Source organism: Phyllopteryx taeniolatus, chromosome 5 (genome assembly GCF_024500385.1).
Source record: "Phyllopteryx taeniolatus isolate TA_2022b chromosome 5, UOR_Ptae_1.2, whole genome shotgun sequence".
Classification (NCBI taxonomy): domain Eukaryota; kingdom Metazoa; phylum Chordata; class Actinopteri; order Syngnathiformes; family Syngnathidae; genus Phyllopteryx; species Phyllopteryx taeniolatus.
Window position 1 is genome coordinate 18,275,087 of NC_084506.1, and position 23,883 is coordinate 18,298,969.

General features: G+C 41.7%; 2 protein-coding genes across 9 annotated transcripts in view; one reads left to right on the forward strand and one right to left on the reverse strand.

Annotated features, from left to right (window-relative positions):
* mpi (mannose phosphate isomerase) overlaps positions 1-6,577 on the reverse strand; it is a 16,850-nt gene extending 10,273 nt beyond the window's left edge. For 3 of the 6 annotated variants that reach the window (XM_061773334.1, XM_061773330.1, XM_061773329.1), the window contains exon 1: positions 1,797-1,874. Coding sequence is in view for 2 of the 6 variants with exons in the window: in XM_061773330.1 (XP_061629314.1) it covers positions 1,797-1,812 (16 nt within the window). In the remaining 4 variants the exon portion in view is untranslated. Of the gene's footprint in view, positions 1-1,796; positions 1,875-6,436 lie in introns of those variants that run through there. The other 3 variants (XM_061773331.1, XM_061773332.1, XM_061773335.1) reach the window with 2 other exon arrangements.
* scamp2 (secretory carrier membrane protein 2) lies at positions 6,548-22,765 on the forward strand. Of its 3 annotated transcripts, none has more exons than XR_009788523.1 (10): positions 6,548-6,682; positions 9,748-9,819; positions 9,940-10,023; positions 10,838-10,949; positions 12,708-12,836; positions 13,903-14,062; positions 14,738-14,839; positions 15,412-15,449; positions 20,122-20,239; positions 20,857-20,996. XR_009788523.1 is itself a non-coding variant. In XM_061773337.1 (10 exons), exons 1-9 carry the CDS (start codon positions 6,626-6,628, stop codon positions 20,233-20,235), a joined length of 852 nt encoding a protein of 283 aa, XP_061629321.1. In that variant the 5' UTR covers positions 6,548-6,625; the 3' UTR covers positions 20,236-20,239; positions 20,857-20,996. The 3 variants fall into 3 exon arrangements, 2 of the variants coding, with proteins under 2 accessions (XP_061629321.1, XP_061629320.1); XM_061773337.1 differs by having other exon boundaries at positions 15,428-15,449; XM_061773336.1 differs by lacking the exon at positions 15,412-15,449 and having other exon boundaries at positions 20,857-22,765.
* The last annotated feature ends 1,118 nt before the right edge of the window (positions 22,766-23,883 follow it).

The window sequence follows — 23,883 nt, forward strand, 5'->3', positions numbered from 1 at the left end:
CCCATCGGCCTTTGAGAGTTGCATTGTTTTCACGGAACAGACTGCTAGCCCCTGGTATTACTGCAATACTATCACAATTGTTTCCCTTCAATAACAACACTGTTTCGGTGCACGATATCAGCACCAGATACCAGAAGAATGAACAATCACCCAAAGAGGGCACAAACTGAATGAAAGTTAATATATTCAGCAGCCACATCATTAGGTACACCGCTACAAGTGAAAATTCCACAAAAAAAGGCTCTCAATAGATTGTGAGGATGTACCTAAAACTGACACAGCCTGGCTTTTGTGTTCCTCGAAGTATGTTTAACACGATACGAAGGTCCTGACATAACTGGTTTCGGGGTTACGAATGACAAGCAAGGAAGTAGTTTGGGCAGCAGCGGAAGAATCCAACGTGATGCTGTATTTGCTGTTTTTCAATTTAATTGTTTTATATGTGGGCGGCGCGGTGGACGACTGGTTAGAGCGTCAGCCTCACAGTTCTGAGGACCCGGGTTCAATCCCCGGCCCCGCCTGTGTGGAGTTTGCATGTTCTCCCCGTGCCTGCGTGGGTTTTCTCCGGGCACTCCGGTTTCCTCCCACATCCCAAAAACATGCATTAATTGGAGACTCTAAAATTGCCCGTAGGTGTGACTGTGAGTGTGAATGGTTGTTTGTTTATATGTGCCCTGCGATTGGGTGGCAACCGGTTCAGGGTGTACCCCGCCTCCTGCTCGATGACAGCTGGGATAGGCTGCAGCACGCCCGCAACCCTAGTGAGGAGAAGCGGCTCAGAAAATGGATGGATGGATGTTTTATATGTAAGTCCTGGTAGTGTTTTTTCGACAAATATTTACTGTAATTATTACTTCAGCACTATATTATCGTAGTTTAGTTTTAGACAACGGCACGGCATGAGAATGTTGTCCTGTGGCACGAGTGGGCACACTCAGTCACTGCCATACATAGGGACCGGGCCGGACCGCGAATAGCACAAATCCCCAGATAATTGAAAGCCATTATAATTGCATTGAATTTTTTTAACCCAAGAAATTCTTGAATAAGCAGGGATAAACTGCCAATAAGAGTTTTTGGGGTTGGTTTCCCCCAAAAAGAGAAAAAAAATAAAATAAAATTGAAAACACATTGGAAAATCCACAAATAGGTGCATTCGTGGGTGCTGAACCGCGAGTATGCAGGGTTACTGCATAGTTAGTTAGTTACTGCGTATTTACTTTTTTTTATGAAATTGTTTTACACACATGGCCCCGGCGTCTGTTTCATACAAATATTAACTGTAATTACAACATTTCGAGGTTACTAGTGCCAGGCAATGAATTAGTTTTCGCAGCGTGTAAGAAATACATGTTAAGCTTACCGCCATACTTATTATTTTTCTTTGGATTGTTCTATCGAGCGGCACCGCAACTGAAATAAAATAGCACTTATTATGATGTGGCATCCGGGATGGCGTTTATGCGACGGGGCTGCAGTAGTGCGGGGGGGGAACCAACAGCACACCAGCACAAATGCACAGCCTCACACCTAGCACACACGCTAAGCTAACATACTGTATGCGTTCATTGACCTCGCTGTTGTTTTAAAACAAACAAACAAAAAAAGTATGTGGTTACTTCATGAGGCTATAACAGAGAGGCTAGCTCGCAAACTAGCTACCCGGTCAGTCCGTCCACGTTGCGTTCTATAACCAACTAGCACGTTTCGCTTAACGCAGTCGAATTAGCTGGACAGATTTAAGAAGCTTCGCCTCGTTGAATGGTTGAAGAGAGTTGCAGAGATGGGGCGCTCACCTCTGACTTCCTCCATGACGGCGAGCGAGCTCAGCTTGTGACGTCACGCGCGGCCCGCCTCCACTTCCGGTGTAAAAGCTTCCGATTGTTCGACAGTCGCATTGAATGAAACGCATAACTGTTATTATTCAGAGGCAGAGGTGCGTAGTGTAGCCCAGAAATTAACTTGAGTAATCATACTGTTACTTTTAGAAAAATATGACGAAGTATAAAAGTAGTCCTCCAAATAATAAGTGAAGAAAAACTACTCAGGTACTGATTAAGTGTGAGTAACTTCTGATGTTTTTATTTGTTCAATCAGAGCGTGAATGTCAAATACATAAAAATATAGAATAGTACTGTGCAAATTCATAGACAGTGTTGCCTAAAGATACGAGTTTAATTCGTTCCGTGACCATTATTAAAAGAATGATACAGTTTTTGTCACACTTTCTCCTACAATGCACATTGTGCTGCTCATTCTGGTGTGCACGCCTTGTCCACATAGGGGCAGTATATGACAGCCATACGGATATACTGTACACTGGACCACCGCTTACTCTCCTGTCTGTAAAGTGAAAATCTAAAGCGTTAATCTTCTTCTTCTTTTCCTTTCGGCTTGTCCCGTTAGGGGTCGCCACAGCGCGTCATCCTTTTCCATGAGAGCCTATCTCCTGCATCCTCCTCTCGAACACCAACTGCCATCATGTCTTCCCTCACGACATCCATCAACCTTCTCTTTGGTCTTCCTCTAGCTCTCTTGCCTGGCAGCTCCATCCTCATCATCCTTCTACCAATATACTCACTCTCTCTCCTCTGGACGTGTCCAAACCATTGAAGTCTGCTCTCTCTAACTTTGTCTCCAAAACATCGAACCTTGGCTGTCCCTCTGATGAGCTCATTTCTAATTTTATCCAACCTGGTCACTCCGAGAGCGAACCTCAACATCTTCATTTCCGCCACCTCCAGCTCTGCTTCCTGTTGTCTCTTCAGTGCCACTGTCTCTAATCCGTACATCATGGCTGGTCTCACCACTGTTTTATAAACTTTGCCCTTCATCCTAGCAGAGACTCTTCTGTCACATAACACACCTGACACCTTCCTCCACCCGTTCCAACCTGCTTGGACCCGTTTCTTCACTTCCTGACCACACTCACCATTGCTCTGGACGGTTGACCCCAAGTATTTAAAGTCCTCTACCCTTGCCATCTCTTCTCCCTGTAGCCTCATTCTTCCCCCACCACCCCTCTCATTCATGCACATATATTCTGTTTTACTTCGGCTAATCTTCATTCCTCTTCTTTCCAGTGCATGCCTCCATCTTTCTAACTGTTCCTCCAGCTGCTCCCTGCTTTCACTGCAGATCACAATGTCATCTGCAAACATCATGGTCCACGGGGATTCCAGTCTAACCTCATCTGTCAGCCTATCCATCACCACTGCAAAAAGGAAGGGGCTCAGGGCTGATCCCTGATGCAGTCCCACGTCCACCTTAAATTCTTCTGTCACACCGACAGCACACCTCACCGCTGTTCTGCTGCCCTCGTACATGTCCTGTATTATTCTAACATACTTCTCTGCCACTCCAGACTTCCGCATGCAGTACCACAGTTCCTCTCTGGGTACTCTGTCATAGGCTTTCTCTAGATCTACAAAGACACAATGTAGCTCCTTCTGACCTTCTCTGTACTTTTCCATCAACATCCTCAAGGCAAATAATGCATCTGTGGTACTCTTTCTAGGCATGAAACCATACTGTTGCTCGCAAATACTCACTTCTGTCCTGAGTCTAGCCTCCACTACTCTTTCCCATAACTTCATTGTGTGGCTCATCAACTTTATTCCTCTATAGTTGCCACAGCTCTGCACATCACCTTTGTTCTTAAAAATGGGCACCAGTACACTTTTCCTCCATTCCTCAGGCATCTTCTCACGCACTAGAATTCTATTGAACAAGCTGGTCAAAAACTCCACAGCCACCTCTCCTAGATGCTTCCATACCTCCACAGGAATGTCATCAGGACCAACTGCCTTTCCATTTTTCATTCTCTTTAATGCCTTTCTAACTTCCCCCTTACTAATCATTGCCACTTCCTGGTCCACCACACTTGCCTCTTCTACTCTCCCTTCTCTATCATTTTCCTCATTCATCAACTCCTCGAAGTATTCTTTCCATCTACCTAGCACACTGCTGGCACCAGTCAACATATTTCCATCTCTATCCTTAATCACCCTAACCTGCTGCATATCCTTCCCACATCTATCCCTCTGTCTGGCCAGCCTGTATAGATCCTTTTCTCCTTCTTTAGTGTCCAACCTGCCATACATGTCATCATATGCCTCTTGTTTTGCCTTTGCCACCTCTACCTTTGCCCTGTGTCGCATCTCAATGTATTCCTTTCGCCTCTCCTCGGTCCTCTCAGTGTCCCACTTCTTCTTAGCTAACCGTTTTCCTTGTATGATTTCCTGTACTGTGAGGTTCCACCACCAAGTCTCCTTCTCTCCTTTCCTGCCAGAAGATACACCAAGTACTCTCCTGCCTGCTTCTCTGATCACCTTGGCTGCAGTGGTCCAGTCTTCTGGAAGCTCTTCCCGTCCACCGAGAGCCTGTATCACCTCTTCCCGAAAAGCTGCACAACACTCGTCCTGTCTCAGCTTCCACCACATGGTTCTCTTCTCTGCCTTTGTCTTCCTAATTTTCCTCCCCACCACCAGAGTCATCTTACACACCACCATCCTATGCTGTCTAGCCACACTCTCCCCTACCACTACCTTACAGTTGGTAACCTCCTTCAGATTACATCGTCTGCACAAGATGTAATCCACCTGTGTGCTTCTACCTCCGCTCTTGTAGGTCACCCTATGTTCGTGCCTCTTCTGGAAAAAAGTGTTCACTACAGCCATTTGCATCCTTGTTGCAAAGTCTACCACCATCTGTCCCTCCAAGTTCCTTTCCTGGATACCGTACTTACCCATCACTTCTTCATCACCCTTATTACCTTCACCAACATGTCCATTACAATCTGCACCAATTACGACTCTCTCTCTGTCTGGGATGCTCAGAACTACATCATCTAGCTCCTTCCAGAATTTCTCTTTCACCTCTAGGTCACATCCTACCTGTGGGGCATAGCCACTAATCACATTACACATAACACCCTCAATTTCAAATTTCAGCCTCATCACTCGATCTGATACTCTTTTCACCTCCAAGACATTCTTAGCCAACTCTTCTTTTAAAATAACCCCGACTCCATTTCTCTTCCCATCTACACCATGGTAAAATAATTTAAACCCTCCCCCTAAACTTCTAGCCTTACTGCCTTTCCACCTGGTCTCCTGGACACACAATATATCAACCTTTCTCCTAATCATCATGTCAACCAACTCCCGAGATTTTCCTGTCATAGTCCCAACATTCAAAGTCCCCACATTCAGTTCTAGGCTCTGTGTTTTCCTCTTCTCTTTCTGCCGAAGAACCCGCTTTCCACCTCTTCTTCTTCTTTTACTTCGACCCACAGTAGCTGAATTTCCAACAGCGCCCTGCAGGTTGACGGCGCCGGTGGCGGACGTTGTTAACCCGGGCCACGACCGATCCGGTATGGAATTCTTTGGATGAACGCTCATATTTGTTTGGCAAGGTTTTAAGGCGGATGCCCTTCCTGACGCAACCCTCTGCATTTATCCGGGCTTGGGACCGGCCTACAGTTTGCACTGACTTGTGCCCCCCATAGGGCTGCATTGAAAATCTAAAGCGTTAATGCCCACCTTTATTCAGATGTAGCAAAGTACTCACACATTGTACTTACTGTACAAGTAGAAGTATAGGTACTTGTGTAAAAAAAAAAAAAAAAGAAGAAGAAGGACATGTACTTAAGTACAAAAGTAAAGGTGGTAAAGGTACTAACAGTCTGTATTTAAAGTAAGTAGAACTACAGGTACTTGTGTAAAAAAATGGTAAAACTATAAATTCTGCTCTGAATTTGTTTACTTTTGCTGTAAATATTTCTGAAGTTAATCCGCGTCCCCCCACTCCCCCCATGTTTTTCTATTTGTATACGTTACATGCACGCTCTCGCTCTATTTCAAGTTCTTCATTTGAATGTGTGTGTCATTTACATTGTCTGCATGTCTTGAATTTTCCTCTGCTTTGTTTTATTCCAACAAAACAGTCCACCGGGCGTGACTGTGGAACTTGTTTGCATTACGACCAGCGTGACAAATTTCTTCTCCTTTTTTTTTTTTTTTTTTTTGTTTCATCATAATTTGCACAATGCAAAGTAATATTATAGTATAAATCATCATCCATCCATCTATCTATCTTCTATACCGCTTATCTTATTTAAACTCAATTTTGGAATCCAAAGAATTCCTGGATACTACTCTAACTTTAAAGAGTTCGTCTCTGAAACTTATATTGAAATTGATGCAAATCGAAATTTGCGTCATGCTGTGCGACACAGTGTTCGAGAAAGGTTTGAGGAATCGTTGCAATGTTGAAGGGGGACATTTAGAGCATTTACGATCTTAAACTGTGCTTAATAAATGTAATCCTAAGTGTAAATATAATCAGATGTCGTCTGTACCGATTTTTGGCCCTACGCAAGTAAACTGATCTGTTCCTAAATACATGTCAGACATAGGTTGATTTTATTATATACCGTATTTCTGTTGCGCACCTCCTGGGTTACGTGCGTGGCGCAGTGACGTCACCGTCCAGTAGGCTGATTGCGCATGCGCGCTGCTCTTGAGTCGAGGAAGTGACTTGAAGAGGCAACTTCAGCGGCGGTGAGGAGTTCGTTGTTTATTCCCCCGCTCACAGAGGATTAAATCACCGAGTCTTTCAGAAAATGTCGGCGTTTGATGACAACCCCTTCGCCGAGTCAGCTGGCGTCAACCCCTTCAATGTAAGTGGTTTATTTTGTGCTCGAGTGGAGCAAAAGACAAGAGCTCGTTGACTGTCAATTCCGTTCGCGAGAGGGTTAACCACGAGCCAGCACGTCAGGAAACTTGTTTGGTGGATGTCGATGGGAAGGCCTTAGCCTGTTATCTCTGTACCCATTGGGTGAATGTTCAGAATTGACAGGCCTTTCAACCAATCAGCGCGCTTTGATTGGAAACCAGGATGGGCTATCTCTTGGCTCAGTTGTAGGAAGTTAACGTGTAGCCAACAAGGAATGTGTGTCTAAACCGTTTAACCGCCTTGCAATAGTTACTACGCCGAGTTGAGAAACTTTTCTGGCCATTTGTCAGAGTTTAAAAGACTTATTACTGCCGATTCGAAATTAGGTGCCGGTGGCCAGCTCAGGAGTGCTCATTTTATGGTGACCACAGTGCTGTTCCTCGACAATATGAGCCAATCAAGCCATAAATTTATTAACTTATTACTTTTCCCCCTTAGTCACACAACAACAATGACCTTACTCCGACAATTCTACACTGTAGACGTGTGCAGAATTTAGGTTTACGGGGTCACATGATGTCCTATGCCCAGGCATCAGGTGTGGCGATAGCAAAAGTGTTTGACGAAAAGCTTCATTATTAGTTACTTAAATGTTTCCAAACCTTTGACGAGCAAAGGCACATATTTGCTTCCATGAGGACAAAAAAAATCCCATGGCACACCACCAAATAAAAATCTCACAAAATGTGGATCCACAGATTGTCATGTATAGTGGAAGAGCATTTAGCGGCTCTGCCTGTCACTATACGTCGCTGGGATAGATAGATGAACAAAGATACATTATTTTTCAACAAATTTAAGTGAAACTGAACAATTTCCTGTGGCGCACCTGATAATCTCTTGCGGCACACTGGTTGGGAATCACTGATCTACATGAATCACAATCTTACACGGCAATGTAGCTACACTGCAATGTGAACAAACGGCAACAGTGCAGTACACGACTGTTTGATTGCTGGGCGGGGAGATGAAGCTCAATAAATAAGATGTCAGCAGCTGGCACGCGATGCCCGCCTAGCCCCTTGCTCCCACAGACTGGGATCCTATTCATTGCAATAAATAGATTTGAGCTTTAATTAGTACCCACACAAACATACTGGCACATCAACATTTGTGGAGAAAAAAAATTGCACATGCTTTGTTCTTGATGTTTTCTGTGGTGTCCTATCTCACTTCCTGTTTCGCAGAGGTTAAGTTGATGTGTTAATATTCTCAAGTCTTCCCCCTCCATTTTTTGCAGTGTCATCAAAAGGCAATCTGAACTCCATCTGGCTGCCTTTTTTTCTTTCACTAATATTTTTGTCATGAGAAATAACCTTTTTTTCTTGGAGAAGGACCATTGCATTGTACAATGTAAACCATTGAGGTTGAACATTATTCTTTCAGTGCTAGGAAATACTGTTTATTTATTAAAAAAACAAATTATGTGCAGAGAAGTAACATTGTAACATTTTTAAATCCTTCAAACTTGTTTGTAGCTAGTCTCAGTTAATTTCTCATTAAATTGTTTTCCCATTAGCTCTGCCCTGTTCTTGGCTTTGGCACAAGTATGCAAAACAAACGATTCCATTTGCAATAATGAAAATGTCAGTCTGCTTTTAAATTAATATACTATGTTAAACTTTGAAATGGTGGTCCTGTTTATAGCCTGACTCAGCGTAGTTACCCTTTTGAAATAAAACCTCATCCACAAATATTAATCCTGTCCTGGAAACCTACCCTGAATTTAACCCTAACCACTAACTCCTAAACCTAACTTTACTTCAACATAAATTGAACCTCATCTAACCCTGAAACCTAATCCTGAAACCTAACCTCAACCTAATCATTAGCCCCAACCCTTAACTCAACCTTAGTCCCTGCTCTAATCCCTAAACCCTAACCACTCTAACTAAACATAACCCTGACCCTTATCCTATTCCCTAGCTCAGTGATTCTCAGTGTGGCCTGCGTACCACTCATGGACTCCCTCTAGTGGTATGTGAAAGAATCACTGCCCAAATCCTGTTCAATTGTATTTAACTTGGTTGTGCTTCTTGCTTTGGTTTCAACAGCCTTAAAACATACTTTGCAGCAGACCGTTCCTGTCAACACGAATTAATTCCGAATGACTGACGAAACTGTGCCTCTTTAGTAAACTAGTTCCTCTGTGTTCACTGCCATGACTGTGTAAACAGTGTGTGTCACCAGGCTTCTGAAGGCGCTTTTTTTCGACTCTTAAAAAAATAATTTAAAAAATTGGCCTGACCCAAAAACTCAATTAATGTAATTTATTTCTCTACCCCTAATCGCTAAACCTAATCTATAATTACTTATTTGTCCCTAGACCTGACCTCAACACTAATCCTTACCTCTACCCTAAATTCTAAAGTGATCACCTTACCCCTATCCCTGACATTAATCCCAGCCCCTAAACCTTAAACCTAACTTCAACCCCACCCCAACCCAAATATGTCACAAACTGAATTTAGCTATCACCAAGTCCATTCTGCTAACACATTTCATAAGAGAGAGCCGTGCCAGTGCAGGCAGACTGCAACCTCCTTGACAGGAAGTAGTCAATTGTTGAGTCCGGCTGGGAATGTTTACAGGTGTGTCCGGCGCTGATAAGTAACATTGAAGCCCACTTTTATCACAGCCATACTTTTGGACGTTTTCACTCTTGAAACTATTGCAACAGCTTGCCATTCTATCAATAGGTAGTAAAAAAAACCCTCTTCTGGGAAGAATTCCTCCAAGATGTCAGTGGCCATTGTTTTCTCTTTGCGACTAATGTTGGAACTGCTGGTCATCTCTGTTCTGGTTCATCCCAAAGGTGTTTGAGTGGCTTCCTCCACACCAAATGTAGTATCTAAGCATGCCTTTATTGACCTTGCTTTGTGCACTGGGAACAGAAAAGGAGCTTCTGCAAACTGTTGAAAGCATACAAATTGTCAAAATGTCTTGATTAATTAATTGTCATCTTTTATCAAGATAAATTGAATGATACATTCTTTGATTTTGTTTCAGGACCCAGCTGTCACACAGGTGACAAACTCCAGCGTCGAATCCGTTGACCAGTACAACCCTTTCCCTGCCACGGTAAGACCATCTACTGCTTCATTCGGTTTCATCTTCATCTCTTCATTCTTCTAATATATTTGTTTTTTGTTCACCTGCATAATTGAATTATTTTTTTCTTTTTTTGTGTGTGTGTTGGAGAGCCTGGCTAGTCAGACCACTCCAGCCTCCACATCCCCCTACCAACCGGCGGTGCTACAGCCATCCTCAGAGCCCAGTCCACAGGTGAGTCACACCCCATGTGTGAACACATGTTCATACATTCATGCAACCTTTTGTCAAGTATAGTATAGTCATTTACTCATTTTGGAGACTTGCAGTCGTCTCCCTCTCCTTGCCCTGCCTCCTCAGATAGCTTTGTGTTACCTGAACATGATCAGTGACCACACACTCGACAGCGGCTCAGTTTACACAATAATATCATTCAAGTCATTGTTTTACTGGTAATTGGTTAAATATTAACAGAGTTCCTTTCAATTTATTAATCGATCGTCCACAACAGTGTTCAAAATACAGCGTACAAAATAGTTGTTTAGTTGAGTTCAAAAGCAGCAGTTTGGTTGACCTCCAAAACTTGTCAAGCAACAGTCTAAGGAGTTATTACATGGACATTACCCTTTTACCTCCTCAGAACTCTGGACAAGACAAATTGTTAGGTTCATGGATTTTATTCCTTATCAGCACATAGTATAGCTAACAAATAATTGCATTTTAAAGCAACACACGCAATTTAACCTTTGACAGAGCCATTGACATTCACTGGTTGTTCTGGCCAGTTTTAAATATTGATGCTGATTAAATGCGAATATTTCCTCGTGTACCATATGAAGTGGCTGTTAAATAAGCTCTTTGCTGCCTCCTAAAGACCAAAGATACATGCTAAAAGTGAAGCGGTCTCACTGTTGCTTAGAATGTGCATTCAATCTCCGTAACGATTGTCTGTGACTTTAAAAGCCGCTGAGATAAAAAGGAGCATGTTTGTTCCAATAAAGCCTTTTCCTGCCGCCACCTCCTCCTCCTCCTTCTCCTCCCACCTTAGGCGACCGCCGCTTCAGCACAGGCCATCCTGCTGAGGCAGCAGGAGGAGCTGGATAGGAAAGCTACCGAGCTGGACCGCAGAGAGCAGGAGCTCCAGAACCAAGGCTCCTCAGGTTAATAGCAGCATTGCTCACTCGGGTCGCTACCTGAAAACATTTAGTACAAGACTACCTTGACTTACGAGTTGAATTTGCTGTGTGACAAAGCTCAGATATCAATTTACTTGTGTATCAAATAAACTTTCTCCGTTGAAATGAATTGAAATGCCTTCTATCAGAAAAATAAAGAAAAATAGCATAATAATATAAACTATAGTAAAAGCATGTACAGAAATAAACTGGTTTTATGACGTGTAAATACACATACAGTACATGCTGTAGTAGTTGTGTGACGGATGTGTGCCTTTTAAGGGGTGTAGCCCAGTGAGTGATATCAGGGGCTAGAGTCAGCTGGTGTGTGAGCGTCTGTACATGAGTTGTGGCCTACAGCAGCTTCTTGCTGGCAAGTGTTTTCATTTTGGATTTGTGTGTTTGACTGTTCCGTTCAATAAATGTCTGGAAGTGCATAGTCGACTATGGTTCTCCTTGCCCACATTACAGGACCTTAATTGCTCAGGATCTTTTTTTCACTTCACTCTAGTGGTGGTCCATCTGACTAACTAAAATTTTGACTTGTAACATTAAGAAAAAAAAAATAAAAAATCAACCAAGTAACAGCTAATAACTTGAAAAACTAATAAATTGGGGCACTCGTCGTAAGTCAAGGTACCACTCTGTGTTCATCAACATCATAGCATTTACTTTTTCCTCAAATATTTTCTGCTTAAGTAAAATATACTGGATGCCTTCCCCAAGTCATGACCTCCACAACGTTGCGTACGTCCATGTTTGTTTCTTAGGGGTAGATACAAACTTGTATTGTGTTTACAATTTACCATCATTTCTAGTGTATAATCCACACCTATGTATAATACGCACCCCCAAAGTTGACCTCAAAATTCTGGAAAACCCTCGTACCTATGTAAAATGCATTTTTACAATGCATGATTTTGCTTCTACTCATATGATCGAAACATGAAGTATTATCTGTATTTTGTTAGTTTTTTTTCAAATAATTATTCTTAAGTGAAGCACTTTATTTGAACATGTAATACTTTCTTTTTATTTACTTGCTCTTATTTTGAAAGTTCACAGCCCTACTTTTATTTAGTGAATGAGAAAACACACAATTGTGCTCATATGTTTGATTACCAAAGCAGATTTTGTAAGATGTTTACAATTCTTTAAAGAAAACTTAAAGGGCCAGGCAAAACACTTAATTTTATTTTAATGGGATTCAAATTAAACGGTCAAGCGTTTCAGAAAAGCATTATCATTAAACAAAACGTAACCATGAAGAAATTACTGATGGTTGTTGTTCAGTCATCAGTCATATTTAAAAAAGAAAATAAAAAAATTCTGCCAGGGTATGTAAACTTATGAGCACAACTGTACATGGAATGAAAGTGTAGGCTGCACCTTTTTCATAACCACTAGGTGGCGGTGGCATATTAGAATGAACGTATACACTTTTCTCATAACCTCTAGGGGGCGCTGGCATTTTGGAATGAGCGTGCACAGCTTTTTCATAACCTCTAGATGGCGGCAAACATTTATAAAATGGGAAAGTTTTTTTCCATTTTCCCCTATACCGATGTATAATGCCCACTATTGACTTCTGACAGTTTTTTTGGGGGAGGAAATGAGCATTATACACGAGAAATTAAGTTTTAAATGTGCAACATTAGACAAATGGTACACTCTGTACTTCTGTAATCCATACTGTAACACTGGTGTAACTTACTGCTGCTCTTGCTTCTATCCTGTTATCAGGTAAACAAAATAACTGGCCTCCGCTCCCCAAGAGTTTCCCCATCAAGCCGTGTTTCTATCAGGACTTCTCAGAGGAGATTCCCAATGAGTACCAGAGGGTTTGCAAGATGATGTACTACCTCTGGATGTGTGAGTGCTCTCACCGCCCCGATGTCAATAATCATGACGGAACCGCCAAAGTTCATCATGATCATAATGCTGTTTTTTTGTAATTTTAAGACAGTTTTTGCTGAGCTCCTACAATTGTGGAGTATATTCTCCAGTGAACCCCTGCTTATTCGTAGTCCGCTATTCGCAAATTCACGTTCCCATTTTTTTCTATTGAATCTATCCTCAACTGTTTGCGGAAAAACTGATATTTAGGTTTTTTGTGCTCTTTTGAAAAAGCTCCTCTTCCCTTTTAGTAGTAATTGGTGTCAAAGAAGTATGTTGAAATGATGCATCTTTACTGAGAGATTAACATCATTGTATGTCGGGCAGAAGAGTCTTTGCTGCTTATACACATACACTTCTAGTGCATTCTTAAGAAAACAAATGATCTGTAAGCCATTTATGTTGTCCATCCATCCATTTTCTGAGCCGCTTCTCCTCACTAGGGTCGCGGGCGTGCTGGAGCCTATCCCAGCTATCATCGGGCAGGAGGCGGGGTACACCCTGAACAAAAAAAACAGCCATTCGCATGCACAGTCACACCTACGGGCAATTTAGAGTCTTCAATTAATGCATGTTTTTGGGATGTGGGAGGAAACCGGAGTGCCAGGAGAAAACCCACGCAGGCACGGGGAGAACATGCAAACTCCACACAGGCGGGGCCGGGGATTGAACCCGGGTCCTCAGAACTGTGAGGCTGACGCTCTAACCAGTCGTCCACCGTGCCGCCCATTTATGTTGTAAGATGAGCTTTAAATTTTTGGGATCATATTTTGTGGTATATTTACAGTTTAAACTTATAGCAGGGGCTTACTGCTCTATAAGAAGTCACGTGTATTAACACTAACAAAACTTGTCTCACTTATGACATAGTCTATTAAAATTACCATCATCGTTATTGGAAATTAAAATTTTTTTTTAAACATTTGTACACCTTATTGCAGACACTTATGTATAATTTTCAGGCAAGTGACACTGGGAAGCACTGCCAACAAGTGTCTGTGTATTAAGTGTCTTCCCCCTCTTCATTCTCCTCCTCCTGCAGTCAACTGCGTGACGCTTTTCCTCAACATGCTGGCATGTCTGGCCTACTTCACCACGTCGTCTTCCTACGGTGTTGACTTTGGCCTCTCCATCCTCTGGCTCATCCTTTTCGCTCCCTGCTCCTTTCTCTGCTGGTACCGGCCCGTCTACAATGCCTTCAAGTGAGTATATGGTTGCAAAATTCTGGAAAACTTCCCGGTAAATTTCCATGGGAAGTAAAGCTGGAGAAATTTGGAAGTAATAAGTATAAATATGAACATTTTGTTTTGTCACAAGCAGACATCCATGCAAAATAATACAATTAAAAGGCATGACATTTCAATAGATGTATTTGTTAGTAGAAAATGTAAAATATTTTATTGAACAATTAATTATTTTATTGAACAAAAAAAAAAGGAATGTTGAGGTAATTAGTAGTAAACCCCTGGAATCAACCCATTCAAAAATTGATAAAAATGCACCACCTTGTCCAAAAATACAAAGAAAGTCCCATTCAAAATGTTAAATGAAAATAGCCTCTCTCCTGCCAAAAAAAGTGCCATTCAGAATGCAAAGCATCTGAATTTATGGTTGTTTTAGTCAGGGTTTTGCTAAAATATATTTTCACCAGCTATATTTAAGCTAACTAGTAAGAGCCAACCTTCAATTGAAAATTCCTGGTTTATTCCCATTGAGTCCCATAAATTCCTGTTAATTCCTATGGAATGTTTCCAACTTTGAAAAGTAAGTGAATATGATGTCATCTTGTCATTGGTATTACTTTAAAAAATCATTTTGTTTTTGTTCTATTCTACATTCTAAACCTTGGTGTCATATTTGGGTTCTGACATCTTTAGGACTGACAGCTCCTTCAGCTTCTTCTTCTTCTTCTTTGTCTTCTTCTGCCAAGTGGCCATCTTCATCATTCAGTCGGTGGGCATCCCCAAGTGGGGCAACAGGTGGGTGCATTACATTACATTATTATTATTATTTTTTTTTTTTTTAACATTTGTGGTAAACTCAAATTGTACCAAGAAACGTGGGAGCCATTGTCATTAAGTTTGATTCCCAAAATAAAGTAAAACTTGACGACTCACCTGGTGAAGACCTCTACAGTAGCATAGAGGGAACAGGAAGGTTTTTGTATATGTATTGTTGGAATTAATAATTGTGTGGTGCATAATAAGTGTAGTTACGTTAACATTTGTTCAGTAAAATTCATGCCACATTCATGTTCCATTTTCTGTTCTTTGGTCATCACACTTTTTCTTTTTGCCATCAGTGGTACTCTTCTGTGTTGTCATTGCAAAAAAGCCAAAGAAAAATGAAAGTACAATTGCTTAGTTAATCCCACGTGTATGGTAAACCCAGATGTACAGTAGCAAGAAACTTGGGTCAAGTTCAGTTCTGTAAGAGCACATCCATACTTCATTTCTTGCCTGTTTTTTGTTTGTTGTTGTTGTTATTTTATTATCAATATTCTTGCGTGCTAAATTGCACTCTTTCTCTTCTTCCTTTCCCAATTGCTGAGACTTTACATCCTTCAGCCTCTCCACTGCCTTTCTTCCTGTAAGTGAATGACCCCCCCCAACCTCCAAAACTCCGTCACCACACAAACACACTTTAAAAAAAAAATTAAAAATTAAAAAAAAAAGGGATACAAGTTGCTGTTGTGACAGATGCCGTCACAATATTATAAATGAGGTGCATTATCTGTTATTTAGGAGGAAGGGGACTTAAGCCTGCAAGCGTTTGTAGGTTAGTTGTTTTGAAGCTGGAGCGCTGAAACTCCATGTGAACATTTAGTTGTTGTATTAGAACTGGACTGGATTTTTCAGCAAAATGGATTGTAGTTACTGCACTTTGGTGTTAACGCTTGAGATGAAGCTGAAATTAGAAATGTCATACAACAAATGACAATACAATATGTTATCATGACCTGTGGTGCACATAACAATTTCTCAAATGAGCACCACAGGTTTTTGTTCTTTTTTTTTTTTTTTTTCATGGCTCACCGACCTCACTGGACATTTCTATTTGTAGACATGCATCCTGTTTGTTACTTATTTTCTGTAGAGATAAAGGAATAAAATGTTTTGTTTTCTTTTTGTTTAATGACCTTAAAACTGTTTTCTCCCCCCTTTTACATCTTTTTGTTAGTGTTTTACATTTTATTAGTCTTAGTCTGAGCTAGTTCACAGCTGGTAAACAGCCTGTTCATACCTATCTGTAGCAATAAACATTCATTTAGACATATATTATCTCATACCTTATTTTCTCTATGTACATGTAATTATAGAATGATAAATACTTTTTGACATTAGAAACAGGAACTACCGAAGTGAATTTTAACACTGCGGGATTAATTTAAAATGACAGAGGCAACTGTGATATTTTATAGTGGTGGGACTCAATTAAAACAATTATTAATTAGAGGTTTTTCCATTAATTCATCTCATTTTAATTGAATTTAAATATTTGAGACAATAAACTGTTTTTTAGTTGAAAAAGATTTTGGTCAATGGATATGTGAACATAAATAACCAAATTCATTATTTTCCATATGCAAACAGATTAGTGCTACTTTTAATAAAGTTCAGTTACGGGATTATGATTTCTACATTTTGAGCGACAATCTACGTTCCTACCCTCACCTATGGTCACGAGCTGTGGGTCGTGACCGAAAGAACAAGATCCAGGATACAAGCGGCCGAAATGAGTTTCCTCCGCAGGGTGGAAACTGAGAGAGACGGTGAGAAGCTCGGTCATCCGAGAGGATCGCAGAGTAGAGCCTCTGCTCCTCCACATCGAGAGGAGCCAGATGAGGTGGCTGGGGCATCTGATTCTGATGCCTCCCGGACACCTCCCTGGTGAGGTGTTCCGGGCACGTCCCACCGGGAGGAGACCCCGGGGACGACCCAGGACACGCTGGAGAGACTACTTCAGCTGACCTGGGAAGGCCTCGGGATCCCCCCGGAAGAGATGGATGAAGTGGCTGGGGAGAGGGAAGTCTTGGCGTCCCTGCTAAAGCTACTGCCCCCGCGACCCGACCTCGGATAACCGGTAGAAAATGGATGGATGGATGGAATATTAACAAGATCATAACCCCTAAATTAAAGTTGGCTATACAGTACCTAAGATTTTAATCGCCATTTTTGGATCGTTCTGCAACACACTCCACAAAGCCCTGATATTCGGAAAAACAAACAAAAAAAGCCCCTGAAATACAAAGGTTGTTGTTTTTTTAAAATTAATTAAATTTTTTTTTACATAGTTGGTGTTCTGAATGACAACAAATCATATTAAACCCTCTCTCTGCTGCTTCTTGTAACACCTCAAATTTTCATTCTTCTTTTGCTAACCTCTAACCTGACTCTCGACAAGATGACAGTGGAACCCCCAAAAGTGGAATACAATCTGTTCCATGGCACTGGTTGACTTCCAAGTTGTTCTACAGTGGGTACGGAAAGTATTCAGACTCCCTTAAAATTTTCACTCTTTGTTATATTGCAGTCATTTGCTAAAATCATTTAAGTTAATTTTTTGCCCCTCATTAATGTACACAGAGCACCCCAAATTGACAGGAAAAAAACGCAATTGTTGACATTTTTGCAGATTTATTAAAAATGAAAAACTGAAATATCACATACCCATTAGTCTTCAGGCCCTTTGCTCAGTATTTTTTGAGCTAATTCAGCCATGAGTCTTTTTGGGAATGATGCAACAAGTTTTTACACCTGGATTTGGGGATCCTCTGCCATTCTTCTTTGCAGATGCTCTCCAGTTCTGTCAGGTTGGATGGTGAACGTTGGTCGACAGCCATTTTCACGTCTCTCCAGAGATGCTCAATTGGGTTTAATCGGACCTCTGGCTGGGCCATTCAAGAACAGTCACGGAGTTATTCTGAAGCCACTCCTTCGTTATTTTAGCTGTGTGCTTAGGGTCATTGTTTTGTTAGAAGGAGAACCTTCGGCCCAGTCTGAGGTCCCAAGCACTCTGGAGAAGGTTTTCGTCCACGATATCCCTGTACTTTGCCGCATTCATCTTTCTTTCGATTGCAACCAGTCGTCCTGTCCCTGCAGCTGAAAAACACCCCCACAGCATGATGCTGCCACCACCATGCTTCACTGTTGGGACTGTATTGGACAGGTGATGAGCAGTGCCTGGTTTTCTCCACACATACCGCTTAGAATTCAGACCAAAAAGTTCTATCTTGTTCTCATCAGACCAGAGAATCTTATTTCCCACTATCTTGGAGTCCTTCAGGTGTTTTTTAGCAAATTCCATGCAGGCTTTCATGTGTCTTGCACTGAGGAGAGGCTTCCGTCGGGCCACTCTGCCATAAAGCCCCAACTGGTGGAGGGCTGGAGTGATGGTTGTCTTTCTAGAGCTTTCTCCCATCTCCCGACTGCATCTCTAGAGCTCAGCCACACTGCCCCTCCTGAATCTGAGATTCGACTTCCCGACGGACCCTCCTCTCCAGCACCCCTGAATAGACCTTACCAGGGAGGCTGAGGAGTGCGAGTGTGTAGTTGGAACACACCCTCCAGTCCCCCTTCTTAAAAAGGGGGCCCACCACCCCAGTCTGCCAAGCCAGAGGCACTGTCCCCGATGTCCATGCGATGTTGCAGAGGCGTGTCAACCAGGACAGCCCCACATCATCCTGAGCCTTTAGGAACTCCGGGCGAATCTCATCCACCTCGGTGTCCTCAACCCCAGAGATAGGAGACCCCGCCTCAGAGAACCCAGACTCTGCTTCCTCATGGGAAGGCGTGTCGGTGGAATTGAGGTCTTCGAAGTATTCTCCCCACCGACTCACAACGTCCTGAGCCAAGGTCAGCACCGCCCCATCCCCACTATACACAGTGTTGATGGTGCACTGCTTCCCCCTCCTGAGACGCCGGACGATGGACCAGAGTTTCCTCGAAGCCGTCCGGAAGTATTTCTCCATGGCCTCACCAAACTCCTCCCATGCCCGACCACCAAAGCTGCATTGCGCTTGGCTAGCCGGTAACCATCAGCTGCCTAAGCATTGAAGTACCCAAGCAGAACATTGGAGTCCCCAGCGGGAGCGCTCTCCAGCACCTCTCTAAGGACTCCAAAAAGGGTGGGTACTCTGAACTGCTGTTTGGTGCATAGGAACAAACAACAGTCAGGCACTGTCTCCCCACCCGAAGGCGGAGGGAGGCTACGGTAGGGTTCACCCCGGTGAACCCTACCGTACAGGCGCCGAGCTGGGGGCAATAAGTATACCCACACCTGCTTGGCGCCTCTGACCGTGGGCAACTCCAGAGTGGAAGAGAGTCCAACCCTTCTCAAGAGGACTGGTACCAAAGCCCAAGCCGTGTGTGGAGGCAAGCTCGAGTATGTCTAGTCCGAACTTCTCGATCTCACACACCAGCTCGGGCTCCTTCCCTGCCAGAGAGGTGACATTCCACGTCCCTAGAGCCAGCTTCTGTAGTCCGATCAGATCGCCAAGGTCCCTGCGTTTGGCCACCGCCCAGCTCACACTGCACCCGACCCCTATGGCCCCTCCCACAGGTTGTAAGCCTATGGGTGCAGGCCTGGCCACCAGGCGCTCGCCTTTGACCCCATCCTCCAGGCCTGGCTCCAGAGGGGGGTCCCGGTGACCCACGTCCGGGCAAGGGAAACCTCAATCCATTTATAGTTTTCATCATGGGGGACTAACAGGGGCGTGAAGCCCCAAGACAACTTAGCTCCTAGGATCATTGGGACACACAAACTCCTCCACCACGATAAGGTGACGGCTTCCAGGAGGGGATTTCAGTTTTTCTTTTTTAATAAATCTGCAAAAAGTTTAAACAATTCCGTTTTTTTCTGAATGAACTTAAATGATTTTAGCAAATGGCTGCAATATAACAAAAAGTAAAAAATTTAAGCAGGTCTGAATACTTTCCATAACCACTGTAATTTCACTTTCTTTCATTTCCCATGTTGAATAATGTGAAGTGTAGTCATCTAAAGTATTCCGGGCTTGCACTGTCACCATTGTAAGGCACTTATTTATATTACTGGTGGTGTTTTAAGTAACATTTCAACATCGTACCGATTTTATGAAAAAATAAATAAAAATAAATACTGAGGTGAAGGTAAATTTTGGTTTAACTCCAAATTGTACCTCTTTTTGGGTCGTTCCACTTTTGGAGGTTTCACTGTTCAAACTGTGTCTTACTAACGGTTCTACGCCGCTTTAAACAACCGATGTGCTTGTCGGCTGCAGTGGTTGGATCGCCGCCTTCTCGGTCATCAGCTCATCCAAAGCAGTGGGCGCCATCATGATCATTGTGGCCATCCTCTTCACAATCTGCGCCGTCATGTCTGTCGTCCTCCTTAAGATGGTAAGAAGTGTCAATACACAGTTTTTGCTAAAACTGAGAGTAACACTTTCATATAGCTATGATTTTTTTGTATTATTTATTTTTTATATTTTATATATACCTTGTTATTATTTCATATATTTATATCAATTGTTAACAGCTGCAAAAGCAAGCTTTGATTACATACTTTTCATTTGCACCCCCAAGTGCATGTTATTAGTCTTGTATGGTAAATCATTGTGTTTACAGGTATGTAGCAATCCAATACCATACTTTTCTTTATTTTGTGATAGCTTAAGTATTTGAATTATGTTTTATTTCATTTCATTTTATTTTTCATCGTTTATATTTAGTATTTAAGTCATTGCTCGCGAGTCAAGGCAAAATAACACTTCGTATCTCAAAACACTCTAATTTGAGGTACCTTTGTGTAGTGTGACGTTCTGGTCTCACTATCAGCACACCAAAAGACATGGTAAAAACTCTCTAACCAATCTACAGTATGTACGACTTTGAGCGGCGTTCCATTATACTTTTTCCGTTTGCGGTCATTGTGACATTTCAGACTTCCCGGTTCATCTGGATGTACCTCCAAAACCCATCCGATCCACGGGCTAACGTTTGTCTCCCTTGCCCAGGTTCACGGCATGTACCGCCGGACTGGGGCCAGCTTCCACAAGGCCCAGCAGGAATTCTCGCAGGGCATCTTCACCAACAAAACCTTCCAAAGTGCCGCCGCCAGCACAGCGTCCTCCGCAGCGCAGGGAACTTTCCAGACAAACAACTAGCTGGCGCTAAGCTAACTGTTCAGGGTTGAGGTCTTCATGTTATTAGGTTGGGCGTTGAGTTAAGCGGGCAACCTTATAATGTGTCGACCTTGAGCAAGGTGAGGCTGCACTCATACAGACACCCACCATCATGCCCACTGATGACATCATCTGGATGGGCGAGAACCACACCAGGTGCATTGTGGGTGAAATGTGGAGAGACGTTGACTGATGGCTCATTTCACTTTGTCTTGGCTGTGTATATTTTGTGTGCACTTTTTGGCAACGCTCATTAATGTAAAGTGTGTGTGATGTTTTTTTTTCTGCATGTGAGATTCTTTACAACCGTTATAATAGTTTTTATTTTGTGTGTGTCAATGTTTGGCAATTTAACATTTAGCTTTTTTTGAAACTTTGCAAAAGTACTCTTTATTGCGGCACGCATACAAGTGCTATGAGGAAAAAATATTACGAAATAGATCCATTCCAATAACGCATTCCACAAATAGTGTCCCCTCTGCATCATCCACTTGAAAAAAAAATATATATATACCGTGGATATGAAAAGTCTACACACCTCTGTTCAAATTGCAGGTTTTTGTGATATAAAGAGAGAGACAAAGATAAATCATTTCAAAAAATTTTCCTCTTTGAATGAGAACTCAATTGAAAAAAACATTATTTTCGAGAGAGGAATTAAAAATAAACTTCTGAGATAATGTGGTTGCACAAGTGTGCACACAATCTTGGGGCATGGCTGTGTTACGATTTAACCAATCATATTCAAACTCATGTTAAATGAGGGTCAGCACACACCTGCCACCATTTAAACAGGCTCTGGTTAAACCCAAATCCATTTCAGCTGTTTGAGTAGGCTTTTCCTGACATTTATTTGGGGGCAGGTGTGTGCTGACTCCCATTTAACTCCTAAGTCGTGCCTATGACCGAATCACAGCCTTGATGATATAGAGTGCAACATTACTCACTCTCGTGTGATAATGCTTAAATGTACTGCTGTTTAATATTGTTCCAAAGATGTGTTTGGCCCAGGAGACACCTTCCCCCATCTGCAGTTGAGTAAATAAATACCTCCGCCCACTTTTTGCAGAAATACGGTATTATAAAATTCAGATTTAATTTTTGTTCTGAGACAAAAAGATGTATTTGAGTAAATGATCTCAAGCTTTGAATATATTGATGAAATCAGTTTTTTAAAAATGCAATGCAGATCATTCATTGAGCAGCATGCAAGATAAGTTTCCTCAGGGTATTTATTTCAGTGTTGCATCAATTAAGAAATGATAAAATCTGAATCTTCCTTTTGTTATTAGGTTAGACTTTGATACCTTTGGGTTTAAAATGTAAAAGTGTATTTTAAAAGCCCTGGTAGAAATTGGCAAAATCATAAGTTTAATGAAACAATGCTTTTGCATGCATTCAAACTTCAAACCTGATGTCACTCGGGAAATGAAGATTTTGTCATTTGCGCTGTTTAATTCAAATTCTACAAACAAAACGATTTGTGTAAGGATGTAAATTTCAGTGCGTTTTCAAATGTTTGTTACGGGATGTATCACCTCTGTGATCGTAGATGAATCAGAATTACGTTTTTGCAGCAGATGACAGTTTATAATTAATTTAACATTTGGTTCAGCATCCAAATGGTTATACAATATGTCTTTTGTTTCTTTTCTCAATTCATATTGTGTTTGCAGAAGTCAGTGCCTTTGGTATGAAAAGATTGAATGTAGCATCTAAAAATAAAATGCTTTGCTTTCAATCCATGTCTGTATTTATCTATTGTATTTATGTACCCTATTCTACTAGATGGAGTGAAGAGACAAGGTCCTTTTTATTCAAACAAGTACAACTTTTACACATAATCCACGCCCCCAAAAAAAAGTACAAATATCATCCATACCTTTTAGTTGTGTTTTTGTCTCTAATGCCTAATCCACATTGAGTGTACATACAGTACAATGATTATTCAGAGGTGTACATGCATTACACAGGAGTTTTTGGAGCAAGTTTTTTTATTTTATTTTATTTTTTTTCTAGGAAGTAGGAATCCTCTTTATATGCAGCCATTTCTAAAACTGTTTTTTTTTGTTTTGTTTTTTTGTCATTACGGAAGACACGCGGCTTTATAAGCAACAAGATGAGATTCCTGAAAAAAAAAATCATTGCCCAAGTACCGTTCAGTTATATTTCTAAATCCAATACATTTGTATTTTATCTGTAAGAACTGTTTGTTTTGTACCGTTTAAGTGCAATTTTTATTTAAATTTTGTGTGGAATGCATTTTAATTGAATCAGTGTTAAAGTACTTTTCCCCCCATAATTAAGCACAGTGTTAATGTTCAAACTGTGCATAATGTTACAGTGGCTTACAATATAAAATATAATTTCAGGGAAAAAAACGTGTTTTTTTTAATTAACACTAAGACCTACTATGGTAAATGTATTTTATTGTTGGTCATGATGATGGTTCTCTCGGAGAACTAAATATGTCTTCGGTGGTAGTTCGTGTAAAAGAGTTTGTCCAGCAGATGGCAGCATCCGTTATATGAATCTGCCACCCGATTGAATCTGCGTGGAAGAAACTTGATAAACAAATGAAGTTTATTTTTACGACTCTCATTTGAAACTGTATCAGGTGTCCTGTTATTTTGCTGACACAGCAAGATGTGGTAGGCGGACAGGCAGTTTGTAAAGCGAGGACTACTGTACAGCACGCTCCTCCAGTGTGGATGCCCGGTGGCACCATGCTGCCCCTCACAGGTCAGTCTCTGTACTACACTACACTTGTTTGCGGTCGGTTGTGCAGCAGTGAGCACACACATGCACGTTGTTTTCTTCGTCTATTGAAATTGTTAAAAAAAAAAAAAAAAAAAAAAC